Below are 23,260 nucleotides of genomic sequence, written 5' to 3' on the forward strand. Positions count from 1 at the left end.
GATTTTTGCTTCACTTTAATGTGTCTATGAATAGCTCTGGTAACCAAATTCCTTAAACTGGTGTAAATATTCAAGATATTCTGAGTTAAAAATGATATAATCAAATACTTCTGCAGAATCACAAAGTTTAAAATTTGCACAATATGAAAAATAGGCACCAAAATAAAGAAGTAAATGTTTCATACTTGATGTAGAGGAATAACCATGCATGAACGATGATGGTAGCATGTGTAAGACATGGCTGTGTTCTTGGTCACAATATTTCTTAAATAAGACCACTCTTTATCATATTGCAATCAAAGTGACTGAGAGGAAGACTAAGTGCAAGAGTTAACAGAAACCACCTAAGCCAAATCTAAAATTACAGAAAACAACTGACTTTATCAAGGGTAGACATTTTTTTAAGTTTTAATTTACTACCAGGCCAGGAGAGTTTAAAGTAAGAGTTTTGTCCCATTTGAAACTGTTATAATACAAATTATAGGATGTGTTTCATTTGACTGGGAGAGGGAGAAAGTAACACATCCACAAAATTACATACAAAATTGCAGTTTACAACAAAAGTTGTCAAACTTTTGTTTCTTATGACGGCATCAACTTTACCTAGATGAAACAATCTGAGGAGGAAAAAAGTCTCCGCCTTCATGAGAACCTCGAGTAAATTAGTGAGAAATTTGCATTGTTTCACAGTTACATAATCCACGATTGCCCTGCTGTGAATGAAGATGTTAATGTAGGAAAAAAATGTTGGTCCTCTTGTTGTCTGGGGTGATGCTGCATCCCGCGGCGTGATACTGGCGCTCGGCGGAGAGTGAGGCGGCCTCCCGACTCTCTGACGCCAGGTCGAGCTGCAGACTCAACTGAGGCGGTGGGAGCGCTGAGGAGGGGCCCGCATACAGACCCAGCGCCGGGGCGACAGGAAAGGTAGTGTAAAACTTTTATTCATTTATATTAAAACACAAACGCAACGTTTCTCCATCTAGGTTTTCTTCTTGGTAAACTCTGCGCGGCTTCGTTTCTGAGAAAGTAGATCCCAACGGTCAGCGGCTCTCAGCTGTGTGTCAGTTGGAAAGCTTCAAACTTTTCTTCTTCCTTTTTGGCTCACATCGTCACACTAGAGCCATATTTAGCTATGTTTCTACGACAACTGCTGCCTTTTAGCCTTCTGAAAACTTGAATTTTGAGGTCTTTTATTAAAATATATATCGATTCAGTTCTGATTCCACTGTTTACTTGATTTAAGTTTTTTTATCTTTACCAATGTTTATTAGGAACCATTCCAAGTACAAACTAAATGTGAAGCTCTAAGAAGAACAACTGGGAATGAATGCATGTTGGGTTACACGATGTGAATAAATTGGTGGTGTTACTGTGTCACACATCTACTTTCTTCACATCCAAAATGACAATTTGTCTGAGTAACTTATAAATATGTGCTAAAAAAAAAGCCCTAAAAAATAAAGAATGTGTCTCCAAACTGAGGTGGTAATGTTTCATTTATGATTATTTAAATAGTATGAACACTTTGGGGATGAATGACTGAACTAAGCCATGTCTCTGTGACAAATTTAAGATCACTGATTTATCCTCTGAGGTTCTGATGTTATGCAAACCTTGAGTAAAAATATCCCAATTTTCCCAATTTATCCCCAAAAACACAAGTGCATAATATAATCTAATTGCTTTTATTTAAAACATAAACGCAACAATTAATACCACTTCTGCAAACTTAATGAAATATATCGATTACTACAGTTATAGTAATGCCATGTATTGATTCATTGATTACATTTTGACACAAAATTGTAGGTAGCAATATACAAGATACTCACCTGTTAAGTGTTTTGTGTTCAGAATATTACACCTTTTTTTGTTTCCGCTCCACATGGAGTAACAATCAAGTATACAAGCTAATATAAGCAGGTAAATTGTCATGAGTAGAGCCTGCAGTTGGTTTTTTAGCAGAAATAATTTCAAACACCTAATAAAGTTGATGGTTGGTGCTAGATTTTCATGCTGTGACTGAATAACAATTGATTTGTGTTTAACACCAAGAAAATAAATTGGTGTAGTCAAACTTCATATTTCCATTTTTTTTCTAAACAAAACAAATTGGGTGCATTTTAGGCAAAATATAAAATAACAGCCAATGCATAATAGCTTAGAAATGCTGACACGTTCATTAAAAATTTAGCAAAGAAAACCCAAAACACTCAGAATTAGCATTTTTCCACTGCCAACAGATTTAAGGTTAATAATAATATGTGTAATTATTAATTTTCTTTCTGTCAGTGTTGTCATCCATGAAATTTTTCAAAAATATTCCTCCTCTTATGCATCTCTTCATAATTTTTCCACCGTTATCATTATTATTTTTGTACATTCAGATCTCCTAAGACCTTTTCAGGGACTTCACATCATAGGATATGTTTTGTTGTGTTGCTGTATCCGTGAATTCATATATCTTTGCAAGAGAACGGAGGAAAACAAAGTGAGGGACCTACAGCAGCTAAGCCTAGATCTGCTGACATTATTGAGGATGACATATCAGATTACCCAAAGGACAGGAATTTGTCCTTGTTCATGCTACAGTTCCAGTTGGATCATTGCTATGCTTTTTCCAGCATAGGAGCATTTTTAGCGCTTTGTGAGACTTGTTTCTTGTTTCTTTGACAAATTAGAAGTGATTGTTGTAATCTTTTCACTTTATATCTGTGCATGGTAACATCTACCAAAAAAATCTGCAGCGAACAACGCTAAACCAATGCCAAGTTGCAGAGCTTCTTGTGTGTCTGCATGGTGTGGATATGGTAGACTGGATGTGACGGAGTGAGGTGTCCTCTCTAACATAACACTGAGTGCCAAGCGTGTTTGACATGGCAGCTTGAAAACCCATGTGTTTGCTAGTTATGTCTGTCGTGGTCTTGTGTGGACATCTGTGTCTGGGATGTAAAGAATCTGGTTCCAGTAAGGCAAAATATGATTTACCTCCAAACAACACAGAAAAACATAGTGCTATTGTATTTTGTTTGAAGAGACATGATGGCTTTATTTCATCTTTACCGACCCTCGTTCTGTGTTTGTGTTCATGTCTGTCAGGAAGAGTGACCCCAGCGGCTAAAATGAGCCTCTTGGGTCAATGCCATGTCTAGTCAGGGAGGGCAACACCTCCTGTCTGTCTGTGGTTATTTCCAAGCCCTGCTCTTAGACTGCCGTATTGACTCGAGTGGCTATGGCAAGAATCTGCATCTGCTACTGCATGACTGCTTGTCTGCAAGGGATGCCTTCCATAGAACCAAATGAGGTATTTACTGTTGACTCCACCACCTTGTATGGTTGTTTTTTTTCTTTTAAACAATCAAAAATCTTCGTTTTAAACTCGTTTAGTGTACACCTGATAGTCTGGTGGACTCGTTCAATTGTCGACCAAAGTTGCAACATTTGTTACATTTTCGGATGGTGCAGTTCACTTTCACATTGCATTGTGACAAATGAACCAAACCCTTTGAAAAACTTGTTTCCCCCCCTTGCCTGGGGTGGTGCTACACCAAGAACCACGGAAGGAAATGACATGAAAACTTTTAAGAAGACACTTCCTTTCCTTCTTCACGAAATATAAACAAAAATGGAGTGGTGTCAGAATTTAGCTGTTGTAGGCTTACTCTGTAGTTAATGGGGAAAGACCACAGGCCATTTCTCCCAGTTGTGCTACACTCACATGTTTGTCAGTTCTTTATGTTCTTCCAGACTAGAATTTGTAGATCTTGTAAGGGAAGGAAAAGCATAGCAGCTTTCATTTAACCAGCTGATCAGCAGTGCGCAGCAACAAGTGGTGCTACTCTCCTCCACACAGCCGGACAAACTCACATCACCTCACCTCAGAAAAGTTGTTTAAGGTGTAGAAATGATGTCAAATCTTAGTTATAAATATAAAGTTCGTTATATAGCCGATGAGATATTTAGTGGGTAAAATCAAGACACTAAAATTAAAAGCTGGTCTTTTTGTAAGAGTAAAACTCATGCATGGGTTTCTCCAGTGTGATGCCTTGATCTCCTTCTCTGCTATTTTTTAAACTGAATTGTTACCATTTTGTAAAACACAGTGTCTGGTTCGTCAGAATGAGCCCTGATTGCAGTTCGTCTGTCATACATCTTTGGCTGTACCACTCGTACTTTCTCGCTCTTTTTCTGTCTCTTCATCTTCACCCCCTTCTCCCTCGCTCTTTCTCTTTATCCATCACCCTCTCTCGCTTCCTGCTTTTCTCCGTTTATAGCCGCTGACTCCATTGAGCGAGGGTTAATGGACGCCCCATCTAGGACCCTGCTGATAAATAATGTAGCTTCTTCATAATGCCCCGTCCCCAGGGAGGGTCCAGAGAGCATCATTACTGCCTCCTCATCCTACACAGCGCAGGCTTAAATTGATTAACAGATATCGGAGCGGTGCAAAGTGATCCATGTGACTAGTGTAGTGGCTACCAGCTCGCACCAGGTGGGTCAAACCCCTCGCCTGCCTGTGTCGCATGATCCCACTCTGTGCTCCCATTATCTCCAGTCTCTGTCCAGTGGGCTAACTGATGACCATAACATGCTACCGCTAAACTAATAGGGAAGCGCTGCGCTCGGGCTCGACTGTAGGGAATGTCAAGAGAGTTTTTTATGGGTCTGTTGTGTAAATGATTGTGAGTGTTTCAGGTTTTATAGAGAAGAGAGCAGCTCCAAAGTCACTGCTGGCATCTGTTGGCTCTTCATTGATTAGGAGGAAGTTTAAAGCTCCATGGCAACATATAGGAATCACTTCAATATAAGGAGTTCATTTAAAGGCTTAACTATGACATTTACTATTTTGTCTCACTGAAAACTAAATATAGCATATGAACATATTGGTCACTTATTAAAGTATTAATCATTCATTTTAATGCTAATAATGTTTGTTGCATACTGCTCCTGAAAATATGGTTTTTAAAGTTTATTGGTTGAAGATGAACCATTTTCACTTTTTTTATGAAATGATTTGCTCTTATTTTATGGTTCACTTTTATGCAAACCTACTAAAGTCATATTTAATACAATTACCATAGAATATCTGTGGAAGTAGTTCAGTGACTGAAAAGATCAACAAAACTTATTTTAAAAAATGAAGAACAATGTCAAAATGTGTGTACAGTATGTTTATCTCTACAATCAAAATTTGTATTTTTATTTAAGAAAAATAAAGCATCTGATATTTTGAATATTGATTCAAAAATAAATATTAGCAAAATATTTGAGAATAAAGAAATGTTGTCAGTCACTCCTTGATGTGGGACCAAGATGTTTACTTGGCTATGAAAACTAAAACTGTATGAAAAAAAAAACATAAGAAATGTAAAAATATATTAACCAACAGTTATTGCACTCCAACAGTCCTTTGTGCCATACATATTGCGCATACTGACATCACAATGACAATATATTCACCATATACTGTGCATTCCTGTGTGCTGGGATGTAGTGAGATTATTTAAAAATTTGACATTTTTCAAACCAGATGCTCCAGTCAGCTTTAATGGCTGGTAAAACTTTGATGTGTCATCACAAATTGGATTTCTAATGACAGCCAAACAAACTCAGCAGTTTCCTGTAAAGTAGACACAAGAATGTTACATCAGAGATTTAACTTTACTCTTCATAAAACACAAATTGTATTGGAATTTATCAACCAATAGTTCTGAAATAAGAAAAAAATATTAAATCAACCAAATGTAGAGGACTCCACATTGGCACCGTTGTACTTTGACTATCCCTGATGAAGCTGTAGAAGAGCATTGTTCTAATGTGCAACACAGTTCCACATCAGGCTCTCTGAATACTCTTGTAATGAGACAAGCAGTCAGATATGATTGACTGTCAGCGATGGAAAAATCCAGAAAACATGGCCTCCAGCTGCAGCTGAATCATAGCAAAAGATTGTGTTAGTTCTCTTCCAGATGTTATAGTCCAAACTTCCATATGAGACGGGGAATTGTTTTCATGCGGCTAGTCTTGAATTCCTCTGAGAGCGCTGGCTGTTACCGAGAAGCCTTCAAAGCATGTGTATTAGCTGGATGCTTCTTTAAATGTCTTCTTATTACACAATATACCTGTGACATCGTTTTAAAACTTGAACTTCTACACTTCATGCTTAGCTGCTACCCGATGTCTGTTTTTCCTGTGGTAACATTGTCACAATCTGCTTTTTCATTTGAAACTGAGCTCTGACAAAGCAGAGATGGTGTCAGATTTTGTAATAACATTTAAAGGAAATGAACTCAGAAGTTTATTGAAGCAAATCTCTTAGTCGGTTAGGGTAAAAGGTACATGTTGTTATTTTTTTCAGGCAGAAAAATATGTCGTGGTTTTAAGGATGCTTGACTGTGTAATACCAAAAATGGATAAATCCTGTGATCATTTTATTGGCTTAGAACCAGATTCCACATGTTGCAGTTCTGTGACAAAAACAAAAAGCTTTTATTGTATTGTTTTGAAAATTTTGGTTTTATTTGGGGGACTTTCTAATTTGCAAATATATTCAAATGTGACAGAACAACACAAAGTAATGCATAATTGTGAAGTTCAAGATTTATTGTTTTTATTCAGTTTTGTTTGTATTCATCCCACTGATAGTCTTAAATAAAATTCAGTGCAACTTATTGTTTTGAGAAGTAAAGGCAAAACTGCTGGAATGTAAATATTACACATACGGATAAAGTGATGGTTGCAATTTAATCTTTTGTGCAGCTGTAGTATAAATACAGCTGTTCTGTGAAGGCCTCAGCGGTTTGGTAGAGAGCTTTACTAACAAACAGAGTCATGCAAAACACTGTGTGTGGAAGAAAGAAAATGTTGCACATCCCCCTGAAAACACAATATAGTGGTACCAGCATCATGCTGTGGGATGACTTTCATTAGCAGGGATAAAGAAGGCTGGTCAAAGTTGGTAGGAAGTTGGATGAAGCTAAATGCCGGGAGGAATGAGCAGAACATGTGTTGACGTGTGCAAAGCTAGGAGAGAAAACTTTTAAAAGACTTGAAACCTTCCAGGGAAAGTTGGTTCTACAAAGTATTGACTCTGAATAGAATCAGATTTTTATTTGTCAAAAATAAAAAAGCCATTTTATTTTTCAACCCTGCACTATTTTATATTGAATTCTGTGGTTATTACTTATACTTTTGCAAAGCATGTTTCTAGTTCAGCTTGCAGGTTATTCAGCATTTGTTTACATCAGACTGCATTATAATGAGTCTTACAAAACACTGATGACAAAGACAGAAAACACTCTTCATCCCATAAGCTGCATCACCAGAAATAACTGCAGAGCGGTCTTAAATATGTATCTGTTCTGTATAGGCTGTTGACTTACTGTCAGATGCTGATGCATCCTCACTTAGTGCCAAATTTCTGGTCAGCTGTACATTGGATTCAGGACATTTATCCAGAGCCAAACCTCAAATATGACTGAATTTTTTTGCCTAATTTTGTTCTGACAATTAAAAAAAAAGAGAAGGCGAATAGAGCAGAAAGTTTTTAATGCTGTTTAGTTTTTCCTTTTAAAAACTGGAAGGTGTGGACCTTCTGGGTATTTAATTGCCCCGTTCTGACCCACTGAATGGGCATTTTTATTCAGAGGTCCACATGTCACATCCCTTTTATTGTCCTACACAAACACATGGTTGGTGTTTACAGGTTGTGTAATTTACTAAATTAAAGCTAATCTGTTTGCTAAATAAAAAAGTACATCTACAAATTACTTACAATTACTTGTCAAATGCTTGGTGGTTTACAAGCCTGCAAAATATTGAAGTCGCAACAGATTAAGGCTGAAATGATTAATCGCATTAATCACGATGAATCAGTTATTGAAATAATTGTCAACTAATTTAGTAATTGATTAATCGTTGACTGAAATAAACAGACTCAGAAAAGGTCAGTTAGAACGACATATTTAAAGCAGCAATTAAGCCAAAACTCTAATGTATATATAGAGAAATGTAGCATTTAAGATAAAAAAAACAAAACAAACTAAACGTGTTCTACCCAGAACACCTCATGTGACGCAGTTTTCGCTTCTGTTAAAAAATCTCCTGTTAATCTCCTTTTGCTATCCATTTATGAATCAGAAAATAATAACTAACAGATTAGTCCTAGACTATATTGATGTTAAATCCAGCAGAGCCGTCTGAGCTTTTCACATGTTGATATTAGAAGTATTTTATTTTGGCAGCAGACACATTCTTTGCTACAAATGATCAACCAAACACTAACTTTTAGGCTTCCTTAAAAAAAATAAATACATTATTAGTTTATTTGTAATTTTTATGCATTTCTAATATTGTATAAAATAAACTGAAGCAGTCAAATGAAAAATCTGCAGAATGTGCCAATGTTTTTATCCAATTAATCATCAGAAGAATAATCAATAGATTAATCAATAGCTAGAGTAATTGTTAGTTGCAGCCCTACAATGGATATAACTGTATACTGGAACATCAACAAGTGCTGAGCATGAAATACCTCAGCACCCTCATTCTGCAGGTTGTGGAGGTTGCAGTATGCAGACCTCTTCCTGTAAGTGATATTAGTAATTGGTAATAATGTGACAGGTCATACAGACAGGAAGCTATCTGAAGAATGTCAGGCTGATGTTCACAGAGCAGTAACACTTCCCCAGAACTCATGACTGACGGGTGTGGCTGCAGCAGTCACTTTTAACTTTACCTTTCTGCTGTAGAAAAGAAAAACTACAGGATTTATTTATCTTTCAGATTATAGCTTCATTGTAAAACCCTTTTTTTTCTTGCAGGACCCTGGAAACTTGGGAAGTACTTGGAAAAAAAAAGAAATCCAAGAATCAGACAGTCCGTCTCTCTTTTCTAGCTGATTCTGCTGCTTCTATTGGCGACTTCAGGAGGGAAAATTAGTCACCATGAATGTTACTTCGCTCTTCTCCTTCACCAGCCCGGCCGTCAAACGGCTGCTGGGCTGGAAGCAGGGCGATGAAGAGGAGAAGTGGGCGGAAAAAGCCGTGGATGCTCTGGTTAAGAAACTGAAAAAGAAGAAGGGAGCCATGGAGGAGCTGGAGCGGGCGCTCAGCTGCCCGGGTCAGCCCAGTAACTGCGTGACCATCCCTCGCTCGCTGGACGGACGGCTGCAGGTGTCCCACAGAAAGGGTCTGCCACATGTCATTTACTGCCGGGTGTGGCGCTGGCCTGACCTGCAGTCCCACCACGAGCTGAAGGCGCTGGAATGCTGCGAGTATCCCTTCGGCTCCAAACAGAAGGATGTGTGCATCAACCCCTACCACTATAAGAGAGTGGACAGTCCAGGTGAGAAATATCAGTCTCAAGGCAACGGTTGAATTACAGTATTTTGGGTTTGTCACTTTTTACTCCCCAACAAGTTTCAACACGGAAGCAAAAAATGTACAGGAAGGTTGTTTTTTTTATTATTCGATAGGGGAGAACCAATTGCAGTTTCCTGGTCGATCGCAGATTACCAATCATTTAAGAACCTGGACCTGCCGGTTCCAAATTTGGTTGATACCAAATTTTTTTGGCTGAAAGGTCGCTAAATATAGAAAGACAGTTGCTGAGTTGGCAACAGTGGGGAGACTGTTGCCAACTGAAAACGTGCAGACAGGACCTGGTGCCTTTCTCAGAGCAGAGCAGAAGAAGATAGTTGTTGATTTTTAGACCTTTGCTGAGGTAAATAAGATCTGAGGATAAGATCAGCCAATCACCGATCCCCCAAAATGAAGGAAATTGGCCCACCCCTATTATTCATTATAAAGTACTAGATGTTTTTAGAAATTAAGCATTGGTGATTGGAATCCACATTTCTACTACGATCTAGCAGAAAATAAGACCAACAAAAATGTTCTTATGTGATTTTTAGATAACTTTTTCTTTAATTTCCATTTAGACAACTTTAGTCGGTGCTCAGATAGTTAATCTTTCTTCTTTATGCTTTGAACTGTTTTTGTTGAGAAATGTAATGACAAAAATTATAAATCAACAAGTTTCTTCATACTTTGCTTCAAATGAGCGAGTCAGATTTATCCGCTTTTATAGTGATGTTCCTTTTCAGTTCCTTTTCTCTGGACATTGGCTCTTTTATCCCTTATTTTCAGTCCAGTACAGCATATTGTACTGCCTAAAAATAAAAATGACTAAAAAATGACTCTAAGTGGAAGACAGAATATTGTTATTGTCTGAGTCACTTATATTAAATGACATCAAGTCTCTGGTGTTGAAAGAAGGCGTTGGCATTGGTGAGAAGCGCCCCAAAGGCATTGAAGTATGATGAGAACATAACATCTCCTAGCAGACAGCTTTCTTTGATACCTCCAATAAGTTGAGTACAATTAACTCAACTTAAATCACACCAAATCGCCTCTACTTTCTCACCGTTTTACCCAGGGTTACTACCAGGAGTGTAGTAACAGGATCTAGGCTGGAGGTGAGCAGCCGTCAACAGAAAGAAAATGTTCCTGTAGACCCTCAGCTGCTAAAGGAAGATTCAGCCCAAAACTTTTGGCGCTCCGATCTAAAAATGTCTTAATGTAATAACATTTAACTGCAGTTTGGCATATATGGAGAGCCAAACATGCCACAATTCAGTTAAGTCAAAATATCCCAAAACTGATATTAATACATGTGGAAATCTGAATAAAACATAAGTCTAATTTGTTCATTAAAATAATATATCTTAATTATGATAATAATGATATAACATAAAATATTTTTTATTTGTATTTGAAATTTTATTCATATTTTTAGTTAATGGCTGTGTGCTGAAGGCAAGGCAGTTTATTCATATAGCACATTTTCAGCAACTAGGCAATTCAAGGAGCTTTTCATGATTAGGAAAAAGGAAAATAAAACAACAAACAAGAAAAAACATGACATTACAGGGCAAAGTAAAGGAAATGATGACAGGTTGAAAGATCGACTACAGTTTATGATGTTACAGTTATTAACTGAAGGCATCTCTAAGCAAATGGGTTCTTAGCATTGATTTAAAGGAACTGTGTTTCAGCAGTTTTGCAGTTCTCTGGACATTTCTTCCAGATTAGAGGAGCATAAAAACTGAATGCTGCTTCTCCATGTTTCAGTTCGACTAAAGATAAACACATGGATGAGTATTCTTAAGATCTTGTTGAGAAGTACAAGATCTCATAAATTTATTTTATCTCTTCATCTAATGACTAATTTTCCCAGAGGTCCTAGAAAAGTAGAGTTCACCCCTCTGAGATATTTTGATCTTTAAAGCAGTCTGCTTTAAAGTTGCTGTGCAGTTTAACCAGTCAGATATTATTAGGGTTTTTTTAGTAAGACATAGATGAATAGAAATTATTTCATAATGTACTTCATAACACTTCTTGAATCAGTGACCATCTCTCCTATGGTCTTTTTAATGTCTACAGTCTCAGATCAATACAGCCATGCCCTCCAGCACTATCAGCAGCAGGAGCAGCAACAGCAACTTTATACCCCATCAGGTAAAACATAGGCTACTTCTGCTTCACATACCTGATGACAGTGGTATAGAATGGTGCGATTCTATGTTAGATTCTTGACGAACATAGGCTGTTGTAGTTGTTATTTTGTAAGTTTTGTTTTTAGATCTTGGTCTATGTGCACCTGTTCAAAGGTTTGGTTTACAGGTACTGTGTGAATTAGGTTTTGGTTAAGGTTGGTATAGGAATGTATTGGTAATGGTTAGTGTAGTGTGATAAGGTCAAGTATCACTAAGTAAAGAATGCTGGTTCTGTTCTGAAGATTACCGTGGAACCTCTGGAGGTGCAAAGAAAGATTCTTCATAAAAATCAAGAAAATAACAGAATTAGAAGTGCAGAAAAAATGTATTCCATAGAGAATTATTCTTAAAAATTGATTTTAAAATAAGTATTACGTCTTTGCCGCTCCTATATTGCGTCACACTTCTGCTCTGCCACCGTGTGTATTTTGAGTAATTCTTTGATATCTTTTTTTTGTTTAAGAACAAAATCCGACAGCTAAGCTAACCTAATACTGGTAATTTATGTTACAGTGTTTTATGCACAAACCTATTTTTGTTTAAATGTAAACTTATGGAATTTGATACAGTATGAAACCGTGTAGAGTTGTTTTAAATAAATGCTCTATTTGTTTACAGTCCTTTCCTCTTCTCAGTCATCGTTTAATAGAAAAATTGTTTCCGAATTGAATTGTGAGCCTAAAAATCAAAATAAAATTGACTGAAAGATTTGCATCTGTACAGAAAACCCTCAGCTACTTCATCATCAGACTTATACAACAGCAATGTCTTCAGTCAGGGGCTTCTACAGAGCCACTGTAATATAGACTGCTGCAGGAAATCCTCCCTGCCTGTAGCCATCAGCACCTATAGCAACTTTTTAAGGAAAATTACATGAGTTTTAGCAACATTTCATTTCTCTTTGGGATTAATAATGTACTTTTTAATTGAGTTGTAATTGTTAGGATTAGGCAGTTGATGCAGCTACTAGAATGAATCAAAGTCAATATGAGGTTGTAATATGGGTAAAAATGTGTGTTCATGCGTGTGTGTGTTCTTTGATGTGTTTTTAGAGCAGGAAATTCCATGTCAGGGAGAACGGGGGCTTTGTTATACACATGCTTCAGATGGTAGACCCCTTCTTCTGCACACATTGACACAAAAGCACACATGCTCGTTCACTTGCACACAGTCTAGAAAGACTCACCAGATCTCTCTTGCTCTCACTCACATACACACACACACACACACACACACTTGAGTCTTGATTGCATGAGGGATTTGTGAGGATGGCTGGAACAGGAAGACAGTCGCTCACACACAAAGGGAGGAAAGACTCACTGCCTGCCTTGCACACGTTTAGTTTTAGTGGCGGGTAGCTCAGGGGATTCAACTCCAGACTACCTGTCTGTTCACGCTCCCCATCTCACACACACTCTAGCAAACACACACCATGCCAACCTCCTCTCGTTGCTCGAACATCAATTTTTAACCTTTAAAATAACTTCTCTTCTGATGTATCAGCCTCATCTAAAATGTCAGCTACAGCTTTCTGTACCTACTCAGGTATTTATAGACGCAAGCGGAGCGTATCACTGTGGTTTCAGCTGCACCTGAATAGCCATCAGCCAGGGATATTTTGCCCAAGTGATGAATTCCACAAGAATGCCTCATCTCGCACCATCTTTCAGGGCAGAAACCTGAGAGTCGGAGCCAAATACCGCTGGCTCAGACCAACTGCCTGGAAGCTGACATTTGAAAAATGCAGTGACATCTGCACTCAGAATGTTGAATCATGGAGAGCAGCAGAAAGACATCAGGGTTTAATCTGAGCTCGCATGCATGTGATTGTAAGTCATGTCTGTTGTAAACTGATTACTTGTGTTTTTACAATCTGGACCTTCTTCATTTCTGAGACACAGAACAAAGGCGATTAAGAGTGATTAAAAGTATTCATACCTCTCACATTTTTTGGCCGATTTTGTCATTTAACAAAATGAAGGGGGACAGAAAGGAAACACTTTTTTTCTACAAATAAAAATCTGAAAAGATGTGCTTGGGATTTCATATTAGCCTCTCTCAACTCCCTTTGGCCAAACTGAAAATCTGCTAATTCACAGCTGACCAAAGGTACTTTTGGAGGAGCTGTAGTCATAACACAGATATGACTTTTATGAAAAAGCTGCACAAAGAGGATTCTTATTATATATTTAATGTCTGGAGAAAAACTGGTGCTGCACACTGAACACAGAGTCTACAAGTTGAAACAATCTCCATCTACTCTGGCTGAGCCGAGTGTGCAAAGCAGATAGAGATGTTCCCCAAAAGCTATACAGCTTTTACCAAGCAAATGCATGTTGTACTTCTCTGATTTTTAATTTCTACATTTCTAAAAATAGATGTCATTTATTTCTTCAATCTAAAAATTATAAGCTACTTTATGTTGGACTGTCACTCAAATTCTCTATGAAATCTATTTAGAGCTGCATTCACATCAGCCATGTTTAGTTCGCTTTTATCAAACTCCAGTTCGTTTGCCCAGAAAGTCCGGTTCATTTGGGGAGGTGTGATTGATGCGTAATCAAACATGATGCGGACCAAAAAGCAAACTCTGGTCTGCTAAAAAGCTGGGTTTCAGTTCAGTTGAAGTGAACTCTGGTGCAGTTTGATGCATATCTGAATGCTAAGCAGATTGGAGATTGAAGTGGACTACAACGCAGGGCATTTGGGGTAAAAACAGCCAAAACAAATGTTTTGTGTGTAGCTCTAGCGGGAGAAGCAACTCTTGGCCTTCTGCCAGCGAAAAATGTAAACTCCTACAGCCACTAAAAGCCGACTCTGCCAGACTACACGGTGGTGAAAACACTAACGCTGACGCTAAGTTTGTGGTACAACATTACAAAATAAGGGAAAATTAAAGTGTTATGAATACAGCAAGACTGTTGAGATATTCTGTGTCTGATTGTAACAACGTACATGTTTTCTTGTATTTGTGGAGTCTTTTCAATTACTAGGTTACTGAACCCCCAGCTTGTCTGATCTGATTTGATCTGGTCAGCACTAACGCATTGGTCAGTGTTAGTGCTGACCAATGTTAGAATGGTGGCATCAATGTTCATTTATAAAAAAAAAATTAAACCATACACTGAAGAGGAAAATGCTATGCCTTGTTATTGTAAATCTTTTCCAAACAGTTGGAGTTTTATGGAGCTTTTTATGTGTAGACAGATTGTCGGCCAACATTATGTCATCAACAGTGTACAAACTGAAGTATTATTTTTCTTTTTCCAGTGTTGCCTCCTGTTTTGGTACCGAGGAACAGCGAGTTCAATGCCAAGCACACAATGCTGCCTCGCTTCCGCAACCCGCTTCAGCAGAACGAGCCGCACATGCCCCAGAATGCCACCTTCCCAGAATCCTTCACTCAGGCAAACACTGTTCCTTTCCCTCATTCTCCGGGAAACGGCTTCCCAAGCTCACCCGGAAGCGGCAGCAACACCACCTTCCCTCACTCGCCATCCAGCACCGATCCGGGAAGTCCGTTCCAGCTGCCTGGTAGGAGCGATGAGTCTCCGTTTCCTCCACAATGTGCCACAGTTTGTCACTTTTTACATCATTCTGGGCCTTTTTTTCCTCATGTAGAGACCCCCCCACCTGCTTACATGCCCCCAGAGGAGCAGATGACGCAGGACTGTCCTCAGCCAATGGACATCAACCTCATGGCTCCACCTTTGCCTACAGAAACAAACAACCGGGCAGGTAAAGATGTGCTCACACATCTTTATGATGTGCAGGGCTCGTATATCGTTAATGAAAATATTTACTTATTACCTCTACTTTAATAGCTTGGTGCAATAATCGTTTATCTTAGCTTAATGGTTTTAATTTTCCACATAATAAAAATAAACTGTTTGAGTTTGTTTTAGCTGTTAGATATTTATGTCTATCAGCAACGAAACTACATTTTGGGTAGGTTAAATAAAAAATATGGATTTTCATTACTGTAAGCACTTCCTACACCTCTCTATTAGAGCATTAATAAATATCAATATCTTTAAAAATATGATTAAATGAATGTGTTTTTCTATGCAGCAATATGCAGGCCCGTCATGACAACAACTTGCTGGAAATTTTTCCAGAAATCGTTATGATTTACAGGAATATTGTTCTTTTGAGACTATTTTCAGTTAATATAATAATAATAATGGCATAATATTGCTAGTTTGCCTTCTCAACGAACAATAAACCTGAATTTTGCACCTTGCAACTGCAAGACATTGATTTAAATATTGAAAATAAAAGACGACAACCAGAAACAATAAATAAAAAGAAAATAAAAACCACACACAACCAAAACCATAAAAAAAATTGATTAATAAGGTCTAAACAAAACTTCCTTTAAAAAATATTGATCATCAGAATGGACATTATTGAGCTCATTTTAATTTATCATACAATTAATTGATTCATTGCTTATTGATATGCAGTTAAAGCCATACAGACTTTTGCCAAAGAAGACTGCAATAAATTTTTTATCACTTTTATCATCATCATAACAAATACCACAAAATATCTTAAGTAAACTAAAGTTTATATCACCCACCCCACGTAGCTATATTGTTTAATTAAAGCCAGTGGAGAATAAATCTTTACCCGATTCATGTTTTACTGTTTGTTTATGCCTGAGTTGCCACCGATTATGAAAATAATCACTGATTTACATTATGCAGCTTGTTAACAAACGCTTCATGGTCTTTATCTTTTAGCACACAAAATTAGAAAACATTTAGGAGTTTGTTTTGAATTAAATCTGACTCACCACAGACAGGGCAGGGAGTGTATTAAAACCTTTGTCTGAACTTTTATCTCCTTTTTATGGCCCATAAAGTACCTTATTTGTATCATTCTGTATCATCATTCTCTCAAAGCTCACAGATCTGTCCTCGTTCTGTTACAGCAGTAGCAGGAAGAGGCGCTGAAAGTTTTGTTAGCTGGTAACGGGAGGTCGGAGGAGTGTTAATGTTTTTCTTTTTTTTCCTTTTCCACAAGCTGCATCCTGTACAGGGGAGCAGGTTTCTATTGTAGATCAGCTCTGGGAAGGAGAAAGACAAAACACACCTGCCAGCCAGTGCCACACTGCAGAGGAAGTTTGGGAGGGGGGGTTGCACCTAGATAAACATGATTTATTCTTCTTTCCATATGGGGGAGGTCATCCTGGAATGGCCCAGAAAGCTGCAGGATCACACCACAAAACACAGGCTGCACCGTTTAGAGCGCAACAAGAATGACAAAGCTACTAATTAGCTTTTGAAACTTTCATTTCTATTTTTGGGCTTTTTAAAGATACGAATAATCGGATTCATTGTGACAAACTGATTATTCAAATAATTGTAACGTAATCTAGTAATACAATTAACTTCTAACTGGAGTGTACAGGCTCTAAAAAATGCCATTTGGTGAAAGAACAACAAATTCAGAGCAGTAATTAACACAAAACTGGACAAAAAATATATACTTTTTGTATTTATGACTTTAAAAAAGACCTAAGCAAACATGTGTTACTCAGGACTCCTCAAATCACTTAGTTTTAGCTGAACTTGGTTTAAATTCTGTGAAAAAAGAAATCTCCTATAAAGCATCTTTTACTGTCTTATTATTAATTGCTCAACAGATCAGCCCCACACCGTATTGATGTTAAGTTGAGCATCAACATGTTTAACATGTTGATGTTAGAAGTATTATTGTACCTGGAGATTCATCATTTGCTACAAATGTTCAAGCATACCACTAAAATAATGTTATTGCATTTTAGGCAATAAAATGTTTATTTTCTTTTTTAAAAGCTTAAGTGTTTGAAAAATCCACAGAATGTGCCAATTCTTTTTCCCTTGATTAATTGATTATCAGAATAATCAATGGAATAATTGATGACTAAAATTATCATTAGTTGCAGCACTAATGGTCTTAAACTTTTGATCATCTAACAAACAGCCTTTTTGAAGCTCTGATTTTTAGATCCAAAAGTGGAAAATATGAATTCTGAACATTTTTCAACTGGTCTTGTTATCAGAAGTATATCTCTAGCTGCGGTTCCGTTATAAATGTGCCCAAAACTTATGTTAAAAACACAAAATTTAACAATTGCGGCATTTCCATTAAATAAACAACCCCTAACCCACTTCCTGTCGTCCTCTTCATCTTTTCCGCTTGTAGTAATATCCGGTTGTCCTTCTAAAGTCAATGGAAGCAGATCTTCTGAAACATTCCTGAGAACGTTTGGAATAATTACGTGGATGAGCTGGAATTAAAAACAATCTTTCCAGCTCAGAGACGTCTCTCTCCCTCTGTGTCTGGCTGTTCTTTGACCTTGGCTCCCTCCACTGACCCTCTCCTTGCGCTTCCTGTGCAGATGTGCAGCCGGTGGCCTACGAGGAACCAAAGCACTGGTGCTCCATTGTTTACTATGAGCTGAACAATCGCGTTGGCGAGGCCTTTCAGGCTTCCTCCACCAGCGTTCTCGTCGACGGCTTCACAGATCCCTCCAACAACCGCAACCGCTTCTGCCTCGGCCTGCTCTCCAACGTCAACCGCAACTCCACCATCGAGAACACCCGGCGGCACATCGGCAAAGGTGAACCATCTGAACAATCTGTTCATCATTCAGCTGTACCACAGTGCTGGTGCTTTTTGGAATTAAAAAGCTCGTTATCACGTTTCTGTCAGGCGTTCACCTGTATTACGTTGGAGGGGAGGTGTACGCAGAGTGCCTGAGCGACAGCAGTATCTTCGTCCAGAGTCGTAACTGTAACTACCACCATAACTTCCACCCCACAACTGTGTGCAAGATTCCCAGCAGATGTAGCCTGAAGATCTTCAACAACCAGGAGTTTGCCGAGCTGTTGGCCCAGTCCGTTAACCACGGTTTCGAGGCCGTCTATGAGCTCACCAAGATGTGTACCATCCGGATGAGCTTCGTTAAGGTAATCTGTTTTAGAAATCCCTCTGAAAAAGACAAGTTCTGGTAAAACATTTGCTCAATAAAACATTAAAGGATTGAATTTGGGGGAGGTTTTCAGACTTTCCTAATCTTTTATATGGGACTAAGAAATACATTGATTTGACTGATTAACCAAATTTTCTGTTTTGAAGATTAAATTTTTAGAAAATCTGGATTTTTTTTTCACCAATGCACTTCTTGAGTTTCCATTTTTCAAAGTGAGGTTTGCTCACCCACAGCAGCCATCTTGTTTGATAGTTGTGTTTCACAGCTTCCATTTATTTACCTTTTAATCCAGGTCACCTCACAGAAGCAATAATTGAAATGAAAATAAGGTCTTTAAGATATTTTTTGTCTTGCATACAAAAGGTTGATTGACAGCGCTAAGAACTTACTCCTGGCTCTGATTGGTTGTTTTTGACTGGGAGCGGTACATTACTACAGATCATAATAGTATCACCGGAAGAAGGTGGAGAAGCTTGATATTTTTTCTCAGATTATCCGTCTCATACCATACTGTCACAACATGGTGACAGTTTTAACAAATATGTAAAAAACATATTTTTTAAGTTATATACTGCAGCTTAATGGAGAAAAATTGTAATGACATGCTGAAGGCGGACTGTTAGAAACAGCAGGAGCTTCTTAAAGAGACAGAGGCAAATTTTAAAATGTGCAAAGTCAAATTTCTTTTAAGTCATATTTTATTTTTTTTATATATACACAACTGAAGGTAACATACTTGATTGTTCTATTAAATGCCACTATGAACCTGTAAATTACATAATCCTGCCCCTTTAAGAGTCAAGACTGGAGTGGACCTTCACCTTCCAGCAGGACAACAACTCCATCATACAACCAGAGCTAAACTGACATGGCTTACATGAAGACATTCATTTTGACCTAGTCAAAGCCAAAACCTTTGTGGCAGTACTTAAAGACTGATGTTTATAGAAGTTCTCTGTGTGGACTGATTGAGCTTGAGATGTTTTACACAGCAGACGTGCAAAACTGCTAGAGACGCACCTCGAAAGACTTGCAACTGTCTCTGGAGAGAAAATAAGCAAATATGAATCCAAGTGTAAAGTGACAAAATGTGAAGAAGTTGAAGGGAGATGAATGTTTTTAAGAGATGCTGTCTGAACAGTTCTACTTTGAGATCTAATAGAATCCTGCCTTTCAGGGCTGGGGAGCGGAGTACCACCGTCAAGATGTGACCAGCACGCCCTGCTGGATTGAGATCCACCTGCACGGTCCATTGCAGTGGCTGGATAAAGTCCTGACCCAGATGGGTTCCCCCCACAACCCCATTTCCTCTGTCTCATAGGCTCCAGTAACCCCAGTCTCCACAGCCACATGGCTGTTCGCACCCCAGCAGCTTGGTCCAAGTAGCGAGAATAGCAGCTAACTGGTCCCAGACTGGTTTGTAGTCCAGTCAGTGGTCTGTAAATGATGGGAGTCCAAGCTGATCTGGGACCAGTAAGGTTAGATGGATTGTTACACGGCGCTTCTACTTGAAGGACATCCGAGTTGAACACATGAACAGGTTGGGAGAGGAGGAAACAACGTGAGTGAAGATACTTGATCTTTGTGACCAACTGTAATAATTGAGGCAAACAACTCCTCTGGTATCTTCCTGCTACAACTGAAATCTAGTTTGCATTTCAATTTTCCCTTAGAAATACAGTTGTATTTGTGTTACTACGACAGTTTGTGGGACATTCCAAGTCATAAAATTTGCAGTTTTCTGATGTTTTCTGTCTCAGTAAGTGGAATTGGCATCAAATGTACAAACGCTGCAAAAACACAGAATCTTATCAAGTGGTTTTGGTCTAGTGAAACTATCTTGGTACACTTGAAGCAAGACTTTCAGCAAGAAATAGGAGCTTGTTTTACATTATTTCCTTAAAAACTGATAGTTCCACTGGCAGACTATTTAGCTTAAAATATGGAATAAATGTTTTGTTGTTAGTGAAATAATCTGCCGGTGGAACTTTTTTTAATCAATGTTAAGGAACTATTGGCTTAAACCAAGCTCCTAAATCTTGCTGAAAAGTGTAAGTTAGTTTTGTCCTATTTCAAGTGTACTAAGATATTTGTTCTAGAAGGTAGACAAAAATACTTGATAAAATCCTGTCTTTTTGCTGTGCAGAGTACAGTGGTTGATATTTTCAGTAAATGAATTGATGTTATCCCATCAGAAATCATAATTAGTCACACAAGGACAAAATGAGGGGTTTAAAAGTGCAAAGTGTCTGGTTGTGTGTGGAGCATGGGACTTAAATAGCATTTCACAAGATAAAGACTGAAACTTTCATTGTCATCTTGTTACACTTTTTGTTTACTGTGTAGATGTTGTCACCATTAGAATATGTGCTATCTGGATTTGCAGAGCATCTTTTGGTTAGTGTGGCGTTACATAAGAATGGTAGCTGAACATGACATGAAGTTGAGACAAAACACAAGAGGAAGTTTTTAGCCTACAGCAGAATGGTGTCTGATGTGGGAGCACTGGGGATTGATATTGTCATTCAAAGATTTTGGAAACACTTCATGATCCATTTTATCTGTTAAATATAAAGTTCCATCCTGCAGCATTTTACACTTCTGGTACTGAGAGTAATTACATAAACACTGTTGATGAGGACTAATAATGTTTCATTTTTCATAAAATGTCTTTTAAACTCTCCCTGCAACCTAGAGGTTACTTTAATGAAGTTTACAGATTTATTGCTCAGAATCAAAGATTGAAAATTAAACCAGAAAAGTATTTTTAAAATGTACAAGTTACTTTCCAGTAACTCTTCTGTACCTCCAGGGTTTCTTTCCTTGAATTTACAGGTTATTTCCTAGGACTTACAGATTACTCCTTTAAAACACTTTTCTGAAATTCAAAAAGTACTTTTGAAACTCAAGGGTTATGTTACTGGAACATACAGGTAACATTCTGGAGCTTGCAGGATACTTCCTGAGGCCTTAAAAGTTACTTTTAAAGAACTTGTAGGTCATTTTTGAGAGATGAAAATGTATTTCTGAAATATACAGGTAAGATTTCCTGAAATTTATGTTACTTTCTGATACGTGTTGAAACGTAACCTGAAAGTCTCAGAAATCTCCTGTTATTGCTTAAGAAAAACGTAAAAGAATACACTTTAAATGTTAGCATTGCAACCTGCTGGTTCTGGAAAATATCCTAGAAGTTTCAAGAAAGTAACTTGTAATTATTTTAGGAAAGTACAGGCTTGTGTTAAATATCCCTGCTAGTTTCTTTGTTACTTCCAGAGTGGCATAAACCTTCTTTAGATGCTTCAAATGTTTATTTTCTGGTCCCCCCTGTTTTGACCCGTTCTGAGCATGGTTTATGCTTCTACTATGTCAACATGGGACTGATTGTCACAAAGACACTGCAGCAAATTATTGATTTTAACCAAAATATCTACTGAATTTATTTGGATGTATTAGCTGAAATTTATGTTTGAAAGCGCTCTTTGTTTCCACCCACCCGCCTCATCTTGTTACATTATTTACACAATTTTATTGAATTCTTGGCCTGTCTATTTTCATTTTTAACTCATCCTTTACTCCTCCTTCAGTACCATACGGTCCCAACTGTTTCTTTTTATGTGGTTTTGTTCTGAAGGCTGGTTTTTAAAGCTGTTTTTACACATGAACTCGCATCAATTTTCTGCATCATTTGACTTCAAGTTTCAATAAAACCTGTAGGAATATTTGTTTTGTTTTCAAACACTTGAAAGGTAGTGTAAATATTCAGTGACTGCTCATTCTCTTATTAAAGTGACTGAACAAAGTGTATTATAATAATGTTTAAGGGAAAACGTTGAGCATTCAGATTTTAACCAGTAACTGAGAAAAATATGCCAGTTACTGTCCTATTGTGTTTTTTATTAAATGCAGATTTTGCTATTTGTTTCTTTCTTGCTTTTAGCAACCCTCTCTGAACTGAACTGATTTACTCATAACATTCTTTTTTTTTTTTGTATTTTTTGAACGTGTTTCGGTTTGTCTGCACTTTCACATTTTTGCCTCATTGTTGTTTTCTTTGTTTTTTTGTTGTTTTTTTCCTGTTTTGCTCTGTAAAACTCCCAGAAAAGCAGTTTTATTCCATGAATATCAAGTCTCTACTGGAAGATTGAATAAAATTGTTTCATTAATCACAAAACCGGTTTCTTCCTTGGATGTGTCAACATTTCTCTGGGCAAACTTTCAGAAGTTGAAAGCTTTGTGTGTCTGCCTTACAAATAAGCAATATGTTTTTATGAAGGATGAAGTCCACTTTGGCTACCAATACTGCATCTGGAGTAAATGTGTGAATATTTCTGTGTCCAGATGGGTCAGTATTAGTAGAAAGGCGCTGAAAGTTAAGATTGTTAGGAACTGGAATAGAGTCATAAATAAATCTCTGACATATTTGTTTTTTTTTCCAGTAGTGTGGCATTTAGCATATATAAAAGGACCTAAAACGAGAAATTTGGTCAGATTTCACTTCAGACAGTATACCTGAACATCTGGTTTCAACAGTAAATAAATTAAAATAGGAGTCTAACTAGTAGCAGAGTATTAAAAGAATTCTGACAAAATCTTTTGAAGTAGTTTACAAGGTATTGGAATAAAATACAATGAATAATTTAAAAAAACTTAATTTGTTTACGAACTCTAAAAATTGGGAAGCAGTGTTGTAAATTGCTACAACAAATAAAAGTTATTTT

General features: G+C 37.5%; 1 protein-coding gene across 2 annotated transcripts; it reads left to right on the forward strand.

The window, feature by feature from the left end:
- Window positions 1–801: 801 nt before the first annotated feature.
- Window positions 802–22,713, forward strand: smad1 (SMAD family member 1). Of its 2 annotated transcripts, XM_032562923.1 has the most exons (8): window positions 802–924; window positions 8,823–9,345; window positions 11,445–11,519; window positions 14,828–15,091; window positions 15,179–15,295; window positions 17,946–18,167; window positions 18,260–18,516; window positions 19,717–22,713. In XM_032562923.1, exons 2-8 carry the CDS (start codon window positions 8,946–8,948, stop codon window positions 19,858–19,860), a joined length of 1,479 nt encoding a protein of 492 aa, XP_032418814.1. In that variant the 5' UTR covers window positions 802–924; window positions 8,823–8,945; the 3' UTR covers window positions 19,861–22,713. The 2 variants fall into 2 exon arrangements, with proteins under 2 accessions (XP_032418814.1, XP_032418815.1); XM_032562924.1 differs by lacking the exon at window positions 11,445–11,519.
- The last annotated feature ends 547 nt before the right edge of the window (window positions 22,714–23,260 follow it).

This window comes from Xiphophorus hellerii, chromosome 5 (assembly GCF_003331165.1).
Source record: "Xiphophorus hellerii strain 12219 chromosome 5, Xiphophorus_hellerii-4.1, whole genome shotgun sequence".
Classification (NCBI taxonomy): Eukaryota; Metazoa; Chordata; class Actinopteri; order Cyprinodontiformes; family Poeciliidae; genus Xiphophorus; species Xiphophorus hellerii.